This window comes from Erpetoichthys calabaricus, chromosome 16 (genome assembly GCF_900747795.2).
Source record: "Erpetoichthys calabaricus chromosome 16, fErpCal1.3, whole genome shotgun sequence".
NCBI lineage: Eukaryota > Metazoa > Chordata > Cladistia > Polypteriformes > Polypteridae > Erpetoichthys > Erpetoichthys calabaricus.
This window is the reverse complement of record NC_041409.2, coordinates 98,464,291-98,488,652: the sequence shown is the minus strand read 5'-3', so window position 1 is coordinate 98,488,652 and position 24,362 is coordinate 98,464,291. Positions and strand designations below refer to the sequence as shown.

At 42.6% G+C, this 24,362-nt stretch overlaps 2 protein-coding genes across 5 annotated transcripts in view; one reads left to right on the top strand and one right to left on the bottom strand.

The window, feature by feature from the left end:
• Window positions 1-24,362, bottom strand: part of egln3 (egl-9 family hypoxia-inducible factor 3) — a 526,600-nt gene that overhangs the window by 239,633 nt on the left and 262,605 nt on the right. The gene's annotated exons all lie outside the window — the stretch shown is intronic.
• LOC114666379 (neuronal PAS domain-containing protein 3) overlaps window positions 1-24,362 on the top strand; it is a 764,183-nt gene that overhangs the window by 694,892 nt on the left and 44,929 nt on the right. For all 4 annotated transcript variants that reach the window (XM_028821218.2, XM_028821217.2, XM_051920026.1 and 1 more), the window contains one exon: window positions 1,827-1,945. In XM_028821218.2, the coding sequence (XP_028677051.1) occupies window positions 1,827-1,945 (119 nt within the window). The remainder of the gene's footprint in view (window positions 1-1,826; window positions 1,946-24,362) is intronic.

The following is a 24,362-nucleotide window of genomic DNA, read 5'->3' as shown; positions in this document are numbered from 1 at the left end:
TCATCAAGTCTCTTTCAATTCTGTTTGGTTGTGTACACGGCTCACAGCGCAGCTGAAATACGAGAGGAAATGAAAAGGTAATGGCAAGTTGAAAATAACGCTGCAATCAAAACAGATAGAAGCTGACGCAATGCAAGACGTTTGTGGTGTCTTATGGGTAGTCTGAACTCACACCACACGCATTTGAAGCCATGGTCAAGTGAACGTGTTATTGTGTTATTGTTGAATGACGTTACCTCTTTGGGCAGAGGGAGTGAAACCTGCTGAAATTCACCAAAGAATGTTGGCTCAGTCCGGAAGTGAAAGCGGCAGACTCAAACATGATGAATGGGTAGAAAGGTTTAAAGCGTGAAGAACGACTGTAACCGCCGAAGCTCGATCTGGTCGGCCATCAAGCCCACATTGACATGGCCAATGCCTTCATCAGAGAAGGCCAATGGATTAACTTGGTCTGCTGTTGCTGCACATTTGGATATCAGCTCTGGATCTGCATAGGACAACAGCACATGATGTCTTAGGGGGGCCGTAAAAATGGCTACCCAAACAGCTTACTGATCTGCCACAGGCCAACATCCTGCCGGTGCAGGAGTGAGTGAGTGAGCGAAAGGGAGCAAGCTCATTGGAGAGAAGGCAGACAGCTAGGAGGAGAGCCCCTCTAAGGACTGTATGGCCGACACTCGGGTGCAGTCGGAATTGGTCGCTCCGGCTGAGCTGTTTTGAGGAGCGAGAGTGACCAGGAGTTTGGACGGCTTGCTGTGGAAGGCAGTGGGGTTTACAAGGCTTAGGGGGTGCAAAGCGTGAGCACCCTGGTCATTGGGGACCCAAGTCTTAGTCCAGCGAGGGAGCCTGTAAGTAGCCAGGAGACAGAAGCAACCGGACCTCCTGATAGGGCAACTCCTCTGCTGTGAGGCCCGTGAGGGATAAGCAGAGGAGCCGCCACATACGTAAAAGGAGAAGGCAACGGGTTTTTTGTTTTTTTTAAATTGATGGTTCCTGCCAGTATTTTAATGGGGTTTATTGGATTATTTTAACCCATATTTTCACGTTTTTATGGGTTATTTATTTATGGACTGCTGCACTATTTATTTGGACACTGTTTTGATTGTTTTTAATAAAGGCACTGTATACTTTTGCACCTTCCCCTTGCTTTGTGTGGTGTCCTCATTTGTACAGCTCATCGCGGTCATGACTATTGACAGTGTCGGGTTTAAGAGGCTCCCGAATGAGAAAAGGGACCAAGGAGCTGACCTGCACCATCACAGTCACCAACGATGTCTGTCCATTAACGTGATCATTGAGCTACGGCCATAACCCTGGTTTCCAAACTTCAATTCTGGCAGCCATAGTAAAGGCGTCTGGGCTGGCACAGATAACAATCCAGTGCCCTGGTGGTCTGTATAGCACCTTTTACAGACAGAAAGACCCCCACTCACTGGTGTCAAAGGAGGCCATAAGGGGCCTGGTGGGAAGTCCCAACAACTGGATGTCATTTAACCTGACAAAACTGTACCGCCGCAGCCGACAGCGACAGCTTTCATAACGCCTGTCTCAGACATGATGAGTGTGCAGAGGGCAGCTGAGGGTCTTCTCCTGCACGTCTTCATTTCTCCTGTGGGTCAAACATTCCTGCTTTTGTTTTTAAGTTTATTTTAGAGCTGCATCTTGCAAATAAATGATTATCTGGAGATCATCCATGAAAGAAATGCAATCACAAGTTATTACGCCTCTCCTACCGTGATGTATTTTTAATCCCGCTATTCTCTAGGGCTTGCCACCGCAATATAGAAACTATCATTAACTAATTGGATTTTTGTTTGTTTCCACAGTGGAATCCAGCAGCCCCAGTTTACTAGCGCCTGACAATACACTTGAGCGCTCATTCTTTATTCGGATGAAATCAACATTGACCAAGAGGGGAGTCCATATCAAATCATCTGGTTACAAGGTACGATTGCTTTGCATGATTTCACTGTTTATGTGGTGGCGAGAGCTCGACGCCTTTAACGCCAAGGGTTTATTTTCTCAGCACGCAGCTAGCCATGGTGTTGAATTTGCTTCAGCACGGTGCACAGCAGTTCTAATTAGAATTCTGTTTAACACAAAATTGAAAGAAAAGTCAAAGTCCATCACTAGGCCTGCCTCCCACACACAGCCATATACAGCAGGTGCCATTACAGATCTGGAGGATCGTATTAGGAATACAGACTTTAATAAATGAGTTCAAGCATAGAAAAAATGTGTGTCGCCACTCCCTGGATTTACTAGTCAGTGTGCGGGCTTTTTATTCTTGGAAGTTCTTTTGTTTGGGTGGCATCTTTGGATTTTCACATTTCTTCCTTAAGTGCATTACGAGATATCTGCCTCCCGCATCACGTACAGTACACACCGGTACTGTCTAACAGAGTAACAGCAACAACAAAGAAAAATAATACAATATAATTTCAGAATTTACTGCAGGAAATGTGTCATTCAGCTGTGTCATTGTTTATTATGTAACCTCCATGGTGTTTGCTACAAGTCCAGCAGCACTTACAAACTGCATTGGGGGGTCTTTTGGTTGAACGTGCAGACATTTTGTACCACCTGCTGCCCCTCATGTTCTGACTTGAAAAACTTTTTGTCCATCATGTCCACCTGCTGCCCCTCATTTTCTGACTTGAAAAACTTTTTGTCCATCATGTAAAAAAAAAAAAAAAAATATATATATATATACTGTATATACACTCACACAGGAACATCTCTGGAGAGATCTTAGAATGGCTGTGCACCGACGCTTCCCATCGAACCTGATGGAGCTTGAGAGGTGCTGCAAAGAGGAATGGGCAAAACTGGCCAAGGATAGGTGTGCCAAGCTTGTGGCATCATATTCAAAAAGACTTGAGGCTGGAATTGCTGCCAAAGGTGCATCGACAAAGTATTGAGCAAAGGCTGTGAATACTTATGGACATGGGATTTCTCAGTTTTTGTATTTTTAATTAATTTGCAAAAACCTCAAGTAAACTTTTTTCACGTTGTCATTATGGGGTGTTGTGTGTAGAATTCTGAGGAAAAAAATGAATTTAATCCATTTTGGAATAAGGCTGTAACATAACAAAATGTGGAAAAAGTGATGAAGCACTGTGAATATTTTCCGGATGCACTGTAATACTGACATAGACAGGAAAGGCACTTTATAATACAGATAGATAGACAGATGGGAAATGCACTATATAACAGACATAGATGGTATTTAACATACATGTATATATAATGCATACATAGTTGTTTTTTTACAACCAAAACAATTTTACTTATGACTCAAATTTAATAGCATATGAAGAAAAATTCTTGAAGGTCAATATTTAATAGTACCAAATCATAACAGTACTTTCCTAACATGTATTTGCACTAAGCACTTGATAGAGCGTTTCATGTCACATTAGGAAGCTGGTAAGACATATCGTTGAGCGCGGCCTGCGTGATGTCTTCTGACAGCTGGCCAGAGCCATCATATTTGGGTATCATCTCAGAGTGTCAGTAGCTTTAGGGGTAGCCTCAAGGCTGGCAGTGCAGATGACGGCTACTTCCCCACATTGCACGGTTAAGGTAAGAAAGTCGAGTTAAGCTTAAGATAGAGTCTTTTTAAAGAAAACCTACACATCACCTCCAGTCAAGTTAGTTTTTTTGATTCAGTTTATCATCACTATAGCTTACAGTACAATGAAAATCATATGCTGCTCGTCCCACTGGTGCAAAAACAGTGCAGCAACAATACACTACAAGGTAGAGCAACACAGCAGACACAACTAAGGAAACATGTCCATGATAACACTAAACAAACAAATTTAACCTGAAAATTGCTTCATGGATACTGTATAACGGCTGACCCTGTGCTCTGACCTCCAAAGGTCATGCAAAAACATATTTCCCTTGTGGGATTAATACACTGTACAAAAAAATGTAAGTAACTATTCCAAATAAAGCTTTATCTATCTGTCTATCAAAAAGGTTCTCCTTCAAGTTATGTAGACCACACAGCCCACTCTGCACTTGTTTTAATGTTTATTTATGTGATTTAGCAAACTGACCTCACAGATTTGTCCTGACATGACCTGTCGTCACAGGCCTTTGTGCCATCTACTGAGTACTATCTGCCCCACACATGCACACAGAACACTAAAGCTGGCATAAGTGTCACAGCTGGAGGGAGTGAAATGCACTTTGGCACATAAAGAAGTGTGACATGTTCTGTAAAGTTGCATTGGGCCACCTTGCAGTCTGCATGCCATACTTGCCAGTGCTCCAGGCGTGAACAGAGAACATCTGGGTGTGACTTCATTAATTAGAACATTTAAAGATGAGAGACTGTTTAGCTTATTAATATTAATGTCTAAGTGCTCTTGATATTTTCCCCAGTCACTTCTTAGAGGCCAGACGGTTCATTTGGCTAATACAACAGGTTATCCTAGAAGGCCTGTGCTATCCTTTGCCTTACCATTCACTTGCCATCTAGAAGCGCAGATGCCATTATGAGAAATGGCCCGCAGAGGCCATGTGTCACTTTTTAAGATGAATCATCAGAACACATTTCTCTCCCGACACAAAGACAGCAGTGACTTTGGAAAAAAAAAATGTAAAAATGGCAGCAAGTATCCAAATGAGAATTAAACTAAGTGTGAGATGTCCGCACACAGTCCACTGTTCTTTGCTAATGAAACATTGCAACTGAAACAGCTGCAAAAAAAAAAAAAAACTTTCAAAAGTGCGTGACGCGCCTCGGCCAGCAGGGTGCGCTCTTCAAACACCTTGTGCTACGCATTTTCCTGCGTTCTTAAAATGTCTTTCCGTGTTCTGCCTCGCCCTTTTGGAGCTTTCCCCACCCGCGGAGCAGAAGGTTACGTAACTTGCTTGAAAATGTGATTGCAGCTTCCAGCGTCAGCCTTGGGATTTTGTGCAGCACGGGCACTGATTATTAAAAACGGCCCCTGAATTATTGAAAGTGAGCTGGGAACAATAATAGGCGCTCGGGCTTGCTTTCGGGAAATGCCGGCAGAGGCCGCCGTGCATGCAGCTGCTCTTTTAATTGACTGAACACCGCTGTTCCATAAGGTGTTATCTTTAAGAAGTTCCTTTGTTGGCTTGCACTACATCGCTGTGCTGCTGACTACTGGGAACATGTAATATTTAATTTATTCTGCTGGAGATGTGCATGTGGAATGTTTAAAGCGGGCCTGATTTCTACCATCTCAAATTTACCCGCATCCAGAAATTCGTATCCACCAATCAAATGCTACTTTGAAAAGTTCCACTCTTGCATTTAGCAACACTGAAAATGAGTGCCAAAGCAATCCCCCAACTGCACTAGACATCCATTTTCTAAATCTGCTTTTCCGTCTCATAACCACATGGTGCCGAGAGTTGTCTCAAGAGCATTGGGCACACGGCAAAATCCAACGCAGGATGGGAAGCTACTGAGTCGCATAGATTCGCATGGCAGATAACAACATGGCATCTCTTGGACTGTATGTATCTGTGCAGTGCCTTGCCAAAGTATTCACCGCCTTCAGTCACATTACAATCTGGAATTAAAATGGATTTCATGTAATGGACTAGAAAGTGGAATGAATATAAAATGCCTTGTATATACTCGTATATTGTAGGCAGGTGCAGGAAGGACAGGTCTGGAAAACACTGAGGAAATTTTATAGAGCCAACCGGGTCATCCCTTTTATTGTCCATGGACAACAAAATCAAACAAAACCCAAAGAAATGAAGCTCATAGGCGTGGGTCCTGTATGCTGGAATTCAAACAAAGTAATTGGAGTTGCAGTCGCTCCGTCCGGCAGGTTCCTCTGGGTAGTACTGACACCTCCCTCTGGGACGCCTGTGGCTTTAAGGCAGCTGGGACTGGAAGGGGCGGAGTTAAACACCTTCACCGGGCAGCCTCTCGGTGACATGGGGTACGGAGGAGATGATAGTGTTAGTGGCAGCACCCCCCTCATCTCGGTGGGTTATTACATATCTCGAATGAGCCTGTGAGGAGGTCCTCTGCTATGCATGTGTAACAATATAAAAAAAAATAGTAAAAAGTGAAACGCTGGGAGTGCAAATGTATATCTATTACTATGAAGCCCCTAAATATGATCTGGTCCAATCATTTCACTTCAGAAATTGCATCATTAGTTTATTTGGGTCCTCCAGTGTGCTGTCACATGATGTCTGTTCTGAAAGGCCCCCTGACTCTGCAACACCACTAAGCAAGCAACATGAAGACCAAGGAGCACAGGAAACAGGTCAGAGACAAAGTAGTGGAAAAGCTGAGATCAGGGTTGAGTTATAAACACATATCCCACGGAGCAACATTAAATCCATGGTAACAAACCTACAAGAGAAGGGTTCCCACCAAAAACTCACAAACCAGGCAAGGAGATGCAACAGAGACACCAAGGATAACACTGGAGGAGCTGCAAAGATCCACAGTGGAGATGGGTGTATCGGTCCATTACAACTACTTTAAAGCCGTACACTCTGGAAAAATGGACAGGAAAAAGGAAACTGCTTAAAGACAAAAATAAGAAAACATATTATAAAAAAAAATGGATAAATAAGAAGAGACACATGCAGGCTCCATACAGAAAATTGAGATGATTAGATGGTAACAGATTTGTGAAATCCCAAGGGGTCCAGATTTTAAAACGACTCTTGCTGTATACATACAGGCTAAGTTCATGTTTTGTTCATCTGTTAGTGTCCTGCTAGGTAGCCCACCATACCTTACAGATTTTAGGTTTTTGAAAGCACAAAGAACCAATGTCATATGCAAAGAACCCGTCCCAGAATGCAATTGAGCTACAACAAATCACATAACCCAGTAAAGAACCATCAAGTGCCATTAAAGAAGCAGCATTGTTAAGTATGTAACTTGAAGGAGTTGGAGCAGTTCGGCCTTGATGAATGGCTGAAGATACCAGTAGAGAGGTGTGCTAAGCTAATAGAGACATTCCCTAAGAGACTCGTATCTGCAATTTCAGCAAACGGGGGCTCTACAAAATATTGTCTTTTTGAAAACTGTTTTTTTGTCTTAATTATTGTTTGTGTGTAGTCACATTTCCAATACTGCATGATTCAGGCTCACAATGCACAAATAAGTAATATTCACCGTGATGGGCATTGTACCAATTGTCTAATCTCCACCATTGCTCGCCCAAGTGACTCAGACTGAGACGCTTCCCCTGCCCGCACTCACCCACGCTGTAGAAATAAGGAAACGGCTGACGTGCAGCCATGGGGATTTGTTGAGCTCGGGCTGTGACACTTGGCACTGGCTCATTGTGTAACCCCTCAGGACAATCTACCCCATCCTCCAAAGCTCTTACTGCAGAGACAAAGAAGCAATGCGTGTGACTTGTGTGTCACTTTGAATAAAAAAACTAAATAAATGCATGCAAATGAATTCATCCATCGTGCAGATTGGCACCGAGTGCCTACTTCATGCTGTTTCACTTACCTTATTACTCCTTATGAGTGCTGGTCTGTCCAGAAGTATAAAATGGCCAACTGCAGGCATCCCAGAATCCCCCCCCCAAACCCCCAGTCCCGCTAATCTCTGCATCACCATCTTGTGCTGGTTTCAAATGGCTTTGTAAAGTGCCTTGTGATCATCAAATGCTCTGTGTTGTATAAGATGTGACACTGCATTATATTATGACATTGCAAATGACAGATTAATATTATTTTAACTATAACACGGTGGCAGAACAAGAAGATGGTTTCCACCAGATTAAGAAAGTGTCTTGATGCATGCTCAATAACCCAGGTAAGGAAATTCTAGAAAGTTGATTCTGTTCATCAGTCTCTTGAGACTGAGGAAGTCACTTGGATGAGTGAGTTAACGTATCTCCCTCAGAAAAAAAACTATGTCCAGATGAACAGAATCAACTTTCTAGAAGATTAAGAAAGTCTTCCTTAACAAAGAAAACCATAACATGAACTTGAACTACATTGCCATGTGCCACTGAGTGGTTACTAGGAATTTCTCTTGGTGTTCCATCCGTACACGTAACAAACAAAAAAATATCACTAAACAACACAAGATACAACATTATGTACAGCAGATATGAAAGCTACATTGCCCTCCATGACATTTGGGACAAAGGCACATTGGTCCTTGATTTACCCGCAGATATGACGGTACCCTTGGTCCAGGTCAGATCCTGTTTTTCAGTCTGAAAGTTCTTAATGTGCCCCTAAAGACAAACAGTTTTGATGTATCTTTTACTGAGGAGGGTCTTGTGTCTGCCCAGTGTTCCAGAACTGCTTGTACTTCTGGAAGTTTCTCCCATCTCCACACTGGTTCTGTAGTGCTCTGGATGTGGAGATGGTGCACTGCTGCAGATACTGTGGGGTCCACATCAGTAACATGCTGGACTAGTCTAGTAACACAGAGGCGACAGAGTAGAAAGGACACAGTGGATTCTTCTTTCTTGGGTGACTGTATTCCTATAATGGTAGGGACGTCTTTCATATCTTCTACAACTCTGTGATGGCCATTGTGGTGTGCTGGGCTAGCAACATCTCTTCAAGAGAAACCCACCAAATCAACATGCTCATTAAAGGAGAACTTAGTTATAAGATACCCTTTGGACCTGCTGGAGGTAGTAGTGGAGTAGACATCCATCAATTCATTCATTTTCCTAACCCACTTATTCAGTGCTGGATCACAGGGAAGCTGGAGCCTATCCCAGCAGGCAAGGCAGGAACAACGAGAACGCAACTGAGTGCCATTATGAACAACGCTGCACATCCTCTTTGTGACACAGCAACACTGAGAACCTTCAGGCAATGAATCATTCAGCACAAGTGTATTAAGAAATTCAAAATACCTCCAGCAATATGCCTGTATAGCACCTTAATGTTAATAGTCTCTTATCTTTAGCCAAGTCAGGAGCTAATTCTTTATTTTTTTCACAAATTCTTCTGTCTATTTGAGGGATGTGGTTGCTTGTTATAATATTTCTATATTTCGTGAGTTCTGTAAAAGATACACTCACTAATGGGATAAATAAAGTACTATCTATCTATCCACTATATACACACACAAACGATACCCTGTAGGTAGCTTGTGTTGTGGTGTTTCTCAACTAAAAACCTGGGTGGTCTGCTACAAAAAGTGCTACCTTCTGCATTGTTTAACATATCTGCATATCACACCCAGGACATAAATGCTGAAATTCTGAACACTTCTCTCATATTCTATGGAAGATTAGAACACTCTGGATGAGAACAGGCCATTCAGCCCAACAAAGCTCGCTCACCAGTCCTGTGCACTTAATTTCTCTAAAGTACATCAAGTTCAGTTTTGCAGGTCCCTAACGTCCTGCTGTCCACCACAATACATGGTCACTTATTCCACGTGTCTGTAGTTCTCTGTGTGAAGAAAAAATTCCTAATGTTTGTGTGAAATTTACCTTTAGGTTTCCAGCTGTGTCCCTGTGTTCTTGATGACCTCATTTTAAAGTCACCGTCTCGATCCACTGCACTAATTCCCTTCATCATTTTAAACACTTCAGTCAGGTCTCCTCTTCATCTCTGTAAAGGCTCAGTTCTTTTAATCTTTCCTCATAACTCATCCCCTGTAGCCCTGAATTAGCTTAGTCGCTCTTCTCTGGACCTTTTCTAGTGCTGTTATGTCCTTTTTGTAGCCTGCAGACGAAAACTGCGCACAGGACTCCAGATGAGGCCTCACATTCTGTTAGCCTCCTTAATGGCTTCTGAACGTCGCCTGACAGTTGATACTGACAAGTCCACTACGACTCCTAAATCCTTTTCATGAGATGTCCTTTGAATTTTCAGACCTCCCGTTGTGTATTCAAACCTCACATTTTTACTTCCTAAGTGTAATACTTTACATTTACTTAAGTTTAATTTTCATTATCCACAAATCTGCCCAAGCCTGTCTGCTGTCCAAGAGCCACTGTGATGAATCGACAGATTCTCAATCATCTGTAAACCCAAATAATTTACATATATTAAAAATAACCACGGCCCCTGCACTGACCCCTGCTGGACACCTTTCTTAACATCAGCCAATTCTGATGATGAGGTTCCTTGCACCATCACCCTCTGTTTCTGTGTCTGAGCCAATTCTGCACCCATCCACACTCTGAAGTCCCACTACTTTAAGTTTGATGCACAAATCCAAGGAGGTTATGCTCCAAAAGGGACACGGTTGGAAACTTGTTAAGGGTAAATTTCACATAAAAATTAGGACGTTTTTCTTCACACAGAGAACCACAGACATCTAGAGTAAGCATCCAAGTAGTGTGGTGGTCAGCTGGACTTTGAAGACCTTGAAAACTCACCTTGATGTTACTCTGGAAGAATTAAGTGGATAGGATTGGCAAGCTTTGTTGAGCTGAATGGTCTGTTCTCATCCTGAATGTTCTAATGATGCCCAACTTCTCATGTGGCACCTTATTAAAAGCTTTCTAAAAGTCAAGATCAATAATATGACATGCCAACACTTTGATCGAATCCTTTTGCTGCTTCATCTTTTGATCTCAAACCCAAATGTCTTCAGCGTATGATGAAAAGAAACAAATTGGTCGTGCAGTTCCAAAACCTTCAGATCGGACTGTACACATCGATTAAAATTACAAATATCAATCACCTTTATATGCTTTTGCTGTTTCCAGTGGTCATTCTTGCTCACACTTTAGAAAAGGGGCTACTTGATAATATCCGTCAATAAGTCACAGCCATGACACAAGTCCTTCAACTCTTTACAAAGCACCAATGACAAAGTCACAAAACGAGCCAACTACTGCGCATCTTTTAATGACATGGAGTTTTGTGGCACAAGCTTAACAAAGACTTTGATTACCTATAAATAAGTAACTAATGCATGCATTATGACAGTCCCTTAAACATTTATTCTAGTGTTAACCAAATTCTTTTAAGAAAGGTTTCAGTGGCAAAAAAGTGACACTATGCATGAATGTCAAGCCAAAAAGCAAAAGTTTCAAGGTTAACAGCCAAGGCATGGGGAAAGCCTTTTGGAGCGTGTAAAAAATACACTTGCTTAAATCCCAAGTCTAAAAGAAAGCCAACATGCACCTTTCTGTACAATAAATAAATGGTAATGGCAAAGCCCAGTTTCCATCATGCATGACAATTCACCTGTTTGACTTAAAAACGCTTTGCATTTAAATGCTTCCCTTCATTTTCACTTTTGCTTTATTCATTAAAAACAGACAACCTGACTAATCACCGCGCTCAGCAGAGCGTGAAGATTGGCAGACACGTCCATAAACTGCAATAAGCCAAGAGGCCTCCCTGCACCGGCGGCCGGGCGCGCGTCCGTGAACACACATGTGCCCACTTGGACACGCGCACAAAAAACGGGCAGGCAGACGCGCACACGCACAGCGTGACTATTCTTCCTCCAATAAACACCTAAAAACGATACTTATTTATACTTAATAAAGCATTACGCAAACCCAGCCGCCGCGAAGGATTAAAGTCGGATTTAAACGTGCCTTTTAAACAGAAATGCCGAGGAAAACATCAGCTTCCTGCTGTTCTCTTCCCCAAGGAGGCTTATTTTCTGCAACTTTTAACGCACTTTAGAAAGTGAGATAAACGTCAGGCGGGTTATTTAATCCGATGATTGTTTTTAAAAACAAGGGCTGTGCACCGCAATGGCCTTTCTCATTTTCTGGAAGGAGTGCACAAGAGTACAGAGCGCCCTCTGCTGTATATTCGGGTTGTCGCTGTTTTCGTCTGTCGAGATCGTGTCCGCTTCTACTTTTTTTTCTTCAGGTCAGTGAGGCTGTGCCACCAGAACAAAGCACAGGCGGGCACTAAAGAATTACAAACTCCGATTACATCGCTGCCACGGAGCCTGAGCGACCACCGTCATCTTGGCGTCGAAAAGTGCAATTAAAGCGGGAAGGCAGGGGCCGACAAAAAGGACGAACATGTTTGTAACATGCATTTTTAATCAAAGGCGTTAATTTACTCGACTACAAGTTGCTTTGTAAAATGCTTCCATCTATTAACTTGCTAAACCGCTTATTAGAGTTCAGCATCGCGGGGCACAGCAGCTTTTACCGACTGAATTGTACATTATAATACTTAGCATGAAAGGCACTATATAGGATTAAATTAGAAACTGCTTTAAAGTCTTAAAGAGTTTCAGAGTAAAGTTTCATTTTAACAAGATATATACTCTTATTCTTGCAGTATTAATGGATTAGCATTTGGCATGCAAGAAACAAATACATGTGCAAGAACAACTGGAGTGCCTATAGACAGATAGGAAAGGCGATATATAATAGATAGATATGACAGGTACTACATAATAGACACAGACGTGAAAGGCACTATGTAATAGTTAAATAGGTATATATGAAAAGCATCATATCATTGATATTAAAGGCACTAAATAAAAAGTAAACATGAAAAGTACTGTATAATAGATATGAAAGGCACTACATAAAAGACAGGCAGACACAAAAGGCACTATATAATAGACATAAGACATTAGATGATAGATATGAAAGGCACTCTATGTGCCCTGTGCTTGTTGAGATAGGCTCCATCTTCTCCACGACCCAGATTTGGAAGATGGATTAATATTTAGATATGAAAGGCACTATATAATAGATAGATATGAAATTTCATCTGAAGTACTCGTCGTGCTCCGTGCCGCACTCCATTCTGCTATTTTTTGCGCATGAAGTTGACCTCAGACTCAGACACTTGTGATTCTTTTTATCATTTAGCGCTGCAAAGCACCTAGGCATGGCTTCAGCACATCAGCCGCTGGCAGCTCCAGGGCTTCTGCTCAGAGTCTCAGTCATAAAATGAAACAAATAAATAAGAGTGGGCCGTCCTGAGGGAGACATTACGCTGCACAGTGACACCTATAGGCACTCGTCAACAAAGCAATTATTTTGTTTAATTACATGTCTAATTGTTAGACATTTTGATTGACCAGCCATAAGCAGCAATTGTAAGTCCATAAATCTAAACGTTTATGCAGGTTACAATGAAGTCCTTTTCTTCTTTTTTTTTTGCCTTCACTAAATGTCAGCTCAGCTAAAGAAAGTAAAACCCACCCAGAAAAAAATAAGCCAGCTGTGGGAGCTTTGGAAGGAGCAGGTTAATTTTCCAAGATCTCAAGCTGCCCTTGTGGCCGTGCTTTTAATTTCCTGTACATTTACTTGACAAAAAGAAAGCAGAAGAATCTGGAAATTAAAAAAAAAAAGTATGTACAACATCTAATGCATTCCCGATCACTTGATTCCATGTCCTCTCAGCACAATAACCATATAAATGACCAGTTGTGGATACAGGATTTTTCAGTTTCATGCAAATCGGCTTCAGTGTTTGGGTCTGAAGATTTCCTCACAGCCTCAGTCAGACAGTGAAGTACTCCAGACATTCAATATAAAGTGACAAATAAATGGCATCCTGTCACAACTGAACTGTGTACATATATACATATTGTAATGACCTGAGGTGTGAGAGACACTTTGAGAGTGCCAGTGATACACGGCCATTAAACAGACTGTCACTGCTTTTGTGGTTCATCCCGCTGTCTCCATCTCCTTCTTCAGCCTCTCTCCAGCACCACCCTGATGTTCTGTAGCCCTGTGCCTCATCCCAGCCTACACATACACGCTGCCAGCTCTGCCTCACACCACTCACAGTGCCATCTGTTAAGCTTTGCCCACCTCCCCAATCCAAAGCCAGGATCCTATCTAAGGCCCAGTACTGGCAATACCACCTGGCCGATGGGCCATAGCACTGGAGGATCACTCTTCTGTAGGTGCTTCTCTTAAGTGCTTTATCTGTCCACCTGCCGTCCACACTGTCATTCTTTTACAGTCAGCTTGTTCAGGTAGACCTGAATCATCAGGGAAATGTGTCCCTTTCAGGTGCTGACCTAAGAACGTTACGCCGCCCTCCTCTCATGCTACTTGTCCTTCCATTTGGCCAGTCAAAGGGTGCAAGGCGATTTGGTCTATCCAAACTAGGCAGGTCCCCTGTGAGTGTGATCAAGGGATACAGCTCCTCTCAAAATCACCAATGTTAGTACTGAACCAGTCCTCCATCTCGGGTCATCAGTTGGTTTTTCTCCCACTCCTGACACAAGTTCTTGATCTGGACCTGAGGGGCACACATTTCTCTGGAGGCCCAGAACTGTCAAGAGGGGCAGGGCTACCTGCAGTAGCAGTCTCTTTTGGTGGTCTGAGGAGGTGTTACAGTAGCATGTATTGCAGACTGCTTCTCAACTGCTTAATCCCATCAGCCTTCATGTGTGGCTGTCAGCAAACCTTGGGTTACAACCTCGTTTTGGATCAGCATGGAAGGTGTGGCAGATGGTGTTTCCACAGATTCCAGATGTTTATGTATAGGCTCAAGGTGAGACAGCTAAGAGCACATGGAGCTACACAACATTGGAGCGGCACTGCAGAACAGCCAAAAAAAAGTCGGGCAATGGGTTCAACTGTAAGGGAACCAATGGTCTATTTAAGGGCCAACTACCACCAACATTGTCAGAGTGGCAAGTCCATTCTTCTGTCTCATTACAATGTGCTTAAAATACATCCGCACAGTTGAACCTGACTGCATGTTCAAACAGATGACTCATGTCCTCCTGGGTCTGCTCATATTTGCTGGAAGCCATAAAATGCCGTGGGGCTGGCCCATGTGCATCATGGGATACATACAAGTACTTTATGGCACTATTGTATTGTGGTTATGCAAGGTTTGAAAACTGGGGTGCCAACCGGTTCACTCCGTTTAAAAACCAACTAAAGCTTAAACAAAAACGGTGCACAATAGCAAAGCACACTGCCCACTGCAGGGAATCGTAGGTCTGGTTTGAAGCTCGCATCACTCTCGAGCGTCAGTCCAGAATGAGACCCCACCTTCTGTGAGCATTTCGCCTTTACACTCCTCCGTCCGGAAGGGTGGGGCCAACTGCCCTCACTGGGCATGTTCTCCTGGCTATGGCAAACAGAAAGAGACGATACCATTAGTGACTGTTTACACAACATGAGTCAGGAGGGTGGTCCACAGACACATGCGTGTGTTAAAAAAGTGCAGCACTAGGATATTGGCATGTAGGGCTCACTATGAGCCTCAGTCCAGACACCTCAATGATCTGCATGATGCTACACAACAACGTAATGTGACAGAACATAAATCTATACACAGGTAGGGGTGTCACACAGAATTACTGTAACAGAGATAAATTGGGGCTTGGTGAGGTTCCTACCCTGAGGCTTAAACCTGAAGGTACAGGACCTTGTTAAGATAGTAACAGAACCTGATACACACACTGCACAGATCATTAGAAAGGCCCGTGCAACTGCTTACCCACGCAATTATCTGATCAGCCAGTCATGTGGGTGCTGCACAGTGCATACAATTATGCAGATGCAGGTTAGGAGCTCCAGTTAATGTTCACCCCAAACACCAGAATCTGGAAAATATGTGATCTTAGTGATTTCAACCACGAATGGAAACACCTTGGGTCAGAGAAAAATGGCCAGCCTGAATGTTTGGAGCTGACAGAAAGGCTATAGTAACTCAAGATGACCACTCTGTAAAATTGTGGTGGGCAGAACTGCATCTCTGAATGCACAGCATGACGAGGTGGACTACAACAGAAGAAGACCACATCAGGTTCCACTTGTGTCAGCCAAGAACAGAAAGCTGAGGGTGTAGTGGGCACAGCCTGGGCAGATGGATCTCAATTTCCGGTGAGGCACACAGTTATGGTGGGGGGTCAACAGCATGAATCCTGGCATACAACCTGCCTACTTTCAACAGTCCAGGCTGGTGGTGGTGTTGGTGGCTTGGTGGGGGCAACATTTTCTTGGCACAATTTCTGCCCATTAATACCAATCACACACCCTATTTGAGTATTGATCCTTTCATGTGCATTCCTTCCTGGCCACAATTTACCCATCTTTTAATGGCACCTTCCAGCATGATAATGCAGCATGTCACAGAGCAAACTGGTGTCATGAACATGACAAAGAGTTCAGTGTTCTTCAGTAGTCTTCCCAGTCACCGAATCTGAATCCAATTGAAACACCTTTGGGATGTAATAAAATGGAGATTGGCAGCATGAATGTTGCAGAAGTTGTCCACATGAACCAGAATCTCAAAGGAATGTTTCTAGCATCTTGTGCCATAATAAACTGAGCAAAAGGAGGCCCTGCCCAGTATTACTAGAGTAGGCCTAAGAATTTGCTGAGTGAGTGTATAAATATAGTATAGTACTGTATATATATTATGTATGTATACGAGGGTCTCCTCTTCAGATTTATTCCATTTAACACATGTATTCATTAAGAAATTCATTATACATAATTTAAATATGGACCAAGATGGAGTGAACACCTTAGTGCTTTCTGCGGCTGGTTCCTCACTCACTTTTAAACATAAAATGGCCCTAAGATGATGGGCTGATACGTCACGTTACATCCTGAACACCATCACCCTATTATATATAACACACACACACCTCACTGCGGCAGCACGGCGCCCCCAAACGGTCTCATCACACAGCCTGTTATGCGCCACTACTCTGGAGGTCGTATCAAAGAGAGTCCTTCTCAGAGTGAGAGGCGTCTTTTTGAAGCAGATCTTGCGCTGATCTCATTTAATGCACTCGTGTCGAGGTTCTCAGTCATTATTTGTACTGTATCATATTTCAAAAGCACTCCCGAGAATCCCTGGGAGCTGATGAATCTTATTTCGTATGTATGCCTATTCTATATTCACTGCGAGACGGGAAAGTGCATTGTGTGCTGAACCATGAATTATAAAAATTGATCCCTTTGTTATGTTGGTTGGGATGAAATTGAGAGATGCTCGTTTTTGCGCTTTGTGTTGCCTGACTCAGCCTCCCGGTGTCAGTTTGCATTTAGCTGCTTGAGCGTATTAAAGTTTCGCTCGTGCTTGTGATGTTCTTGCCAAGAGCGCTCCTGAAGCGATGTGCACCAGACTACGCTTTGTGGCAATTAGTTCAAAAAGTTGTCTTTTTAACTAACTTTTGATGCTTGTGGCTTTTAGGCTTTATTTCCATTTATTTTATTTTTTCTTTCCTGTACTGCCGCCTATCTATACGGGCATATAGAGAGCCACATGCTTTGGGGACGGCAGCCTTTTATTTATTAATCCGTGGCGGCCCGCACTTTTCACGCATCGATATCGGCCACTGGAAATATAAGAAGCCAAGCAGGGCGCTTTATCTTCAATAATGAAAAGCGTGCGGCCGACAGGACCTTTCGTGTCCTGCAGACCTCAAACTGTCACATTCGCAAAAGATCTGGACGAGCAGCGATTTTTAGCCTCAAGTCAGCATTTCTTAAAGCGTCTCAAGCTCTCAGAGGAAAAATAAAACTGTGAATCTTGATCCCGGAAAAATCCGTTTAATAGAGAGAGCGGCACCTGCGGGAATTGACACACTTCCCGTCTCAGCTGTCTCTCCCGAGTGTGTGCGCTCGTTCGTGAGTCTGCATGCAGGTATGTATAGGCCTACACTCTGTGGCCTACTGTGAAAATGACTTAAACTACAGCAGCCCAGCTGGCTGTGGACACCTCATTTTCACCGACTTGAGGCAGCTGGGGTGTCCTCACATTTCATAAGTGCCAAAGTCCCCCCAAACCGGTCTATATGGTATGTTACAATCAACAGCTCTTGAGTATACGAGGCAGTTGACATGCCCGATCGTTGGTTTGATATGTGCACTCCAAGGATGTGTAAAACAACATCTTTAAGCAAGAACACAAACATCTCAGATCCTAACACCTAACTGCACAGCCAAAGCATCCATCTAAAATTGATTGTTAAAGTACCCCTTAATTGTCATACAAGGAAAATACAGTTTCCCTACACTCTGGAAAAAAATAAAGCCACCAGAGAAGTGCACCAGAGCAGTGCCACCGGTGCAAAAGTCTTGGGTTCCCAAACGAACCATCCACATGAAGGTTCCAGAAAGAACATTTAATTATTTATAGTGGCAAGAAAAAGTATGTGAACCCTTTGGAATGACCTGCGTTATTTGGTCACACAATGTGATCTGATCTTCATCTAAGCCGCATGTGCAGAGAAAAACGCAACATGCTTACGCTAACAACACACACACAGACACATATAATCTGTCATGTCTTTGTGGAACATACCCATCAAAACATTCACAGTGTACTGTGGGAAGAAAAAAGTAAGTGAATCCTTAGATTTATTCAGTTTGAACCTCTTTAGACAGCACTAACCTCTTAACAAGCACTTTCAGGGCTGGAATAGGCCTGCACAACGTCCAGGAGGAATTCTGGACAATTCTCCCTTTCAGAACTGTTTTAGCTAGGCCACATTCTGGTGTGAAAGGCTCTCTTCTGCAACTGCAGAAGTCATATTTTCTTTTTCTCAAAACCATTTTGCAGTAGGTTTAAGTTCAGTGTTTAGGGTCACTGTGTCCTGCTGCATCACCCAAGGTCTACTGAGCTTCAGTGATTCAGGCAGACAGACACCCAGACATTAGGTATCTTGACAAGCTTTGGAATTTCCTTGAACTCCAAATTGGATTTTGTTCCATCTTAAATATATTAATGAACACAGTTTCTTCAAGCTGTCCTACGGTTTTCTAAAAACATCTATTTTTGCATAAAACCAGAAATGGAATCAGAAATTGGGACAGATTTAGAAACCATTATATCAGACAAATGACTTCGGCGGCCCTGGAATTAACTACTTTTATCTCCACTAGATGTTCTCAAAATCATACCACTCTCAAACCAACTTCAAACCTGTACTGCTAGGAGGTGGTAAATTGTAGTAGTAATAATAATAATAATAGTTTACATTTATATAGCCCTTTTCTCACTACTCAAAACACTTTACACAGTGAGTGGGGATCCACTTCAACCACCACTAATGTGCACCATCTACCTGGATGATGTAGCGGCAGCCATTTTTGCACCAGTGCTCTCACCACACAACTGTGAGGTGATGAAGTGGTGAAAGAGACAGCCAATTAGAGACAGAGGATGATTAGGGGGTCAGAATGACTAGGCATGGTGGGAGATTTAGTCGGGACATCTGCATACTTTGCACTCTTTATGAAGGATTACCAGGGATCTTTTATGACCACAGAGAGTCAGGACAACAGTTTTACACCTCATCTGAAGGATGGCACCATTTTTACAGCACAGTGTCCTGGTCACTGCACTGGGGCATTAGGGTACAGATTCAGACCAGAGGGTAAGCACCCCCTGTTGGCCTCACCAACACCTCTTCCAGCAGCAACACAAGCTTTTCCTAGATGGTCTCTCTTCCAGGTACCAGCCAGGCCCAAATATGCTTAGGGGTGACCCCTTTTGAAGTGCACATGGTATGGCACCAGGAATGTTTGAGAGATTGGGACTAGTGACATAGACGATAAACAAAGCAAAGACCATGTAATGTTGTGAAAACTCAACTTGCTTTTCACAGTAATCCTAAACCTTAGGTTCTTTGCTATACATATGCATAGACTTTAGTATTAAATAGCGCTTTTACATGGATATGATTGCCATGTCAGCCATAGTGTGTACAACTAGGGCACCAAGGTACATTCTTGTTCATATAGTGCCATTTCTCCCCAGACTCTGCTATGCCGAGACCCCAATGAAAGCATATCCTGTCTCCTCTGCTGACCTTGAATTAATGATGAGCTCTCAATTCCCTAAAGAGAAACCACAGGCAGAGTATCTGTGAAGGCAAACTGTTCTTCTAGTCAGTGTAACACCTGAAGCAGAAGCATAGGCTGAAGTGCAAGACAAAGTAGTCAAGCCATTTTTACTTAATTAGCACCAAAGTGCTGTACAGCAGGCCAAAACTTAAAGATCCATAAAACATACTAAAGCAGAGGACAATAAAAACAGTACATATACTGAACAACATAGTAAGAAAACAATCCAATGCACTGACAACAGAAACATAACCAAGCCAAGAAACATAAAAACAAGCCAAGCCGAGATCTAAGACTATGCGAATCAAAAGCCAGTGAATAACAATAAGTCAAAGTGTCCATAGATTGGGATAATCTGATATGTTGGGGAATTGGATCCTACAGCCTGGTCGCAGCAACAAAAAAAGCACAGTCACCTACCTAGGACTTTAAATGTGACCGTGGAATAAATGGCAGTTATTAGTTAGATGACCAAAGACACCTTGAAGGAGTGTAAGACTGTACATGCTAACCTGAATGACATTTCAAGGGGTGTGACAAAGAGGAAGGCTGCATTACGATTCTCCAAAAATTAAGTGAGCTGCATCGGTCGTCTTTATTATATGTCTTAAAGTGTGCCATCATTTATTAGTGAGACTCCTGTTCTATTGTGTGAAAAGAATCAAGCATTGTGCTCGCAATTGTCCCTTGTGAATGAGCCACAGAAATATGCCTTCTCTTGAGTTCCTTGCTGCGGCTGAAGTGTTTGTAAAAGGCAGAGAACTTTTTTCAAGAGAATGGAATTTGGACATTGCACTGATCTATTGAGAAGGGTGTGAGGTCTAGTATTGATTTCTGTGCAACATCAGGATTTTGAGGTTTGACTGACATTTTTGCCAGATGGTACGACAAGAGGGACTGAATTGGATGCAACAACCTGCTGCTTACACTCTGCCCATCTCCCCTGCTGGTGGTCCTGGCAGTAGCGCAGTAATTTTAACTGTGCAGCATGGGTGTAATTGGGGGGACAAAGCTCACTGGCTGTGTTTCACTGCTTATTGGTGCTCCGGCACCCGTTGCTTCACAGGAGTCTCCAATCCCCCCCAACCTCTCGATCATTGATGGTGGCATTTGATATTTTGCAGAATATCCCAACCCCCTGATTATAATTCAAGTTTTTAAGCTTCATGGGGAATGCATTTATAAGATTATTGAGATTTATAAAGGTAAATTGCTTAATTGATATTTTCATTTTATGCTTCAAGATAAAAGCTACTTTTTGAGTTTAATTTGTTCCACCGCAGTAATGTATGTAGTTCAATTTGTGGTTCAAAAATGAATAATCTGACTTCATCTTCAAATGTGATACACCTTTTGCAGGGTGTGCAACATAAATCAAACATTTTCTAGGAGTGCGGGGCATAGAAAAGGTTGGGAATCCCTGCTGTAGAAGATCTGAGATATACTGTGGATCCAAACCACATAAGAGTTTAGAAACAAACAACAAAACTTTGAACTGGCTTCTAAATTTTACCGGTAGCCAGTGTAGTGTGGCCAGCTCTGAGGTAATAGGACCTCTTGTCTTTGTGCATGTTGAAAGCCTTGTCACTGCATTTTAAACAAGTTATAGATGCTATAAGGGAGTTTGTGTCAGCCCCAGGGTCAGAGAATTACAGTAGTCCTATCTGGATGAGATAAACGCATGTGTGACTGTCTCAAAGTCCCAAGGTGTGAGACATGGCTTCAGTCTGGCAATGGACCTTCATATAAGCTTCCCTTCACAACTGCACTTGTTGTCAAATTTCAATGAACTGTTAAACACCAAGATTGTTAACATGTGTGCTGATATTTTCAGACAGGGTCCCAAACTGATCTTTAAGGTTTACAATGGTACCAGGGGGAGGGGACCAAACATATTATTTCAGTTTTGCGCTCATTAAGTAGGAGGAAGTTAAACTCCATCCAGTTTTTTGCAACTTAAACCAGTTAGAAAGAGCTCGCCTGACCTAGATGTGCTTCCTGGGTTCAGTGTTATGGCACTTAAAGTACTTATGGACCTGGCATAAAGGAATCTGTTCCACCTCATCCAGTTGAGTCAGAGTCAAGACAGCAGAAGGACAATGCTTGCCTGAGGCGTGCCCAATTATATGGATTTTGTTGTAGAAACTGTGACCTTGCAGGGGGCTCATTTTTCACATTGTCCACAGACGTGGAAAAATTTGTTGGTATCCCTCCATAAAGAAAGAAGGACCCACAATTTGTCTCTGAAATAACTTGAAACTGACAAAAGTCATGGGCACCCACCATTGTTAATTCCTTATTTAACAAAAATTAGGCTTTTCTTTAGATTTTTAATTCAATATTTTAAATAATAACACGAAAGACAATGACATGGACAAAAATGAAGGGACCTTTCACCTAATATTTTGTTTCACAACCTTTAGAGTTTGCAATCACTGCACACAAGCAATTTCTGGAACTCTCCGTGAGACTTCTGCACCTGTCCACAGGTCGTTTGGCCCACTGGTCCTGAGCAAACTGCTCTAGCTGGGTCAGGTTTGAAGGGGGTCTTTTGTAGACTGCATGTCTCTGTTCTTGCCATAGATGTTTGATGGGATTCAAATCAGGGCTCATAAAAAGCCATTTCAGAATAGTCCAATGTTTGTTTCTTTGACATTCTTGGGTGCTTTTAGCTGTGTGTTTTGGCTCCTTATCTTGTTGGAGGATTCATGAGACCTGCAACTGGGACAGAGCTTTCTGACACTGGCCAGGGTGTTTTTCTCCAGCATGTCTTAATACTCTTAAGATTTCATTGTCCCCTGCATAGACTCAAGGCACCCCGTGCCACACACAGCAAAGCAGTCACAAACCATAAGTGAGCCTCTTCTCTTTTCAAGTTGTCCTTGGCTTTTTATCTGCCATTCTCACTATTCTTCTGCCCATTCTAGGGTCAGTTTTCCTCTTGCACCTACGTCCTGGGAGGTTTGCTACAGCCTCATGGACCTTCAACTTCATAATATTTGCAAGTGTTTTCATTGGAGATGATCTTCTAGCCTTTCCCTTTAACATGCTTGTGTGTCATTTTCTTTCTGATCTTCTCAGAGAAGCCTCCCCTTTGTATTCTCTGGTCCATGTTCAGTGTGAGACACACAAAGACACCAAAAGGCAGTGAGACGACTGTTCTCCATTTAAATTGGCTGAATGACTGCGCGATTAGGGATGTGTGTAATAAGAATTCAAAAAAGCAGCTAGTTTGAAAAATGACTCAAATCCAGTTATTTATGAACTTTTCTAGGGGTCCCAACAAATGTATCCAGGCCATTTTAGAAGATCTTTGTACAATAAGTAATACTTGATCTCTTTTCAAATTTGCTTTGCTTTACTCAATGCAATGTCAAAGGCATGCAGATACTTTTCAGGAGGCATGCGGCTCTTTTTCCAATGAGCTGTAAAGGACTCAACAAATCTGTCCATCAACCAACCCTGGACAGGGTGCTGGTCCATTGCAGGCCCCACTCATGCATTGAAAATGGAGCTGGGATTAACACCAGAGCCAGCATTACTTGCCACTACAGCACCATACTGCTCTATCCTCAAGTTCAGTTCACTTTATTCTTGTATAATTTCCCTCACTGAGTATAAGCTGAGAGTATTTACAACTATATGTAAATTATGAAACCATTTATATACTATACATAAACACATGCATTACATTTAGCACACAGTAAAACAGAATGAATCTCAATGATTACCATAAACAATCAAAACAATATGAAGTCCATTAACATTGTAATTGTGATCTCGCTAGTCTGCAACAGTGGAAAGGGAACCTAAACCTTCAATCAACAGAATTATTGGAGAAAATAAGCCTCTGGGGGTCTGTGGCCAGTTATAACAAACACCACTCTGATGACCTTGGCCAGTTGGCTGTACCCCCTCCCCATTCCTATGAAATTATACATGCTGGACAGTCTAATAAGAAGCAGATTGATTCCAGTTATCTTTAAATCCCTAGGCTCCCAATATGTCCGAGGTCACTTACCATAGACAGGAGTGGTAGCTCGTCAAAGCAAAAGTGGCAGCCACTGGATAAAGAGAAGAGAAAAAGAACAGATCAGGGCCAGGAAAAGAATGGCTTTATATTACTACATGTCTATAAACATGAATTGGTGTCTTTCTAGTATTGCGTCTTTTCTTCTTCTCTACTAAAAAGTATGCATGCATACTTTGTACAGGAACATTCTTAAAAGGTTGAACTGCTTTAGTCCAACCAACACATGAGAAAAGCACTTCATAATACGTCAGCATCCAACCTAGTTACTGTAAGTACTGTATGACTGGGCTTTGCTGCTGCGTCTTTGATGAGAAAAGAAAGGTTTGATTTGAAACTCAAAGTTTACACAGCCACCAAGCTTGTAGAAATTTAACCATCGTGTCTATCAGAGCTTGTTAAAGAGACACCCCATTCCTTAACCATGGGTATTAATATGTCATTGTCCCCTCCTCTGCAGCTATAGCAGCCTCCACTCTTAATTCCACAAGATTTTGAAGGTCGTCTTTGGGAATTTGATCCCATTTAGCCAAAAAGAGTACCTGTGAGATCAGATCCTTTTGTTGGATGAGAAGACCGGGCTCGTCAATTAATCCCAA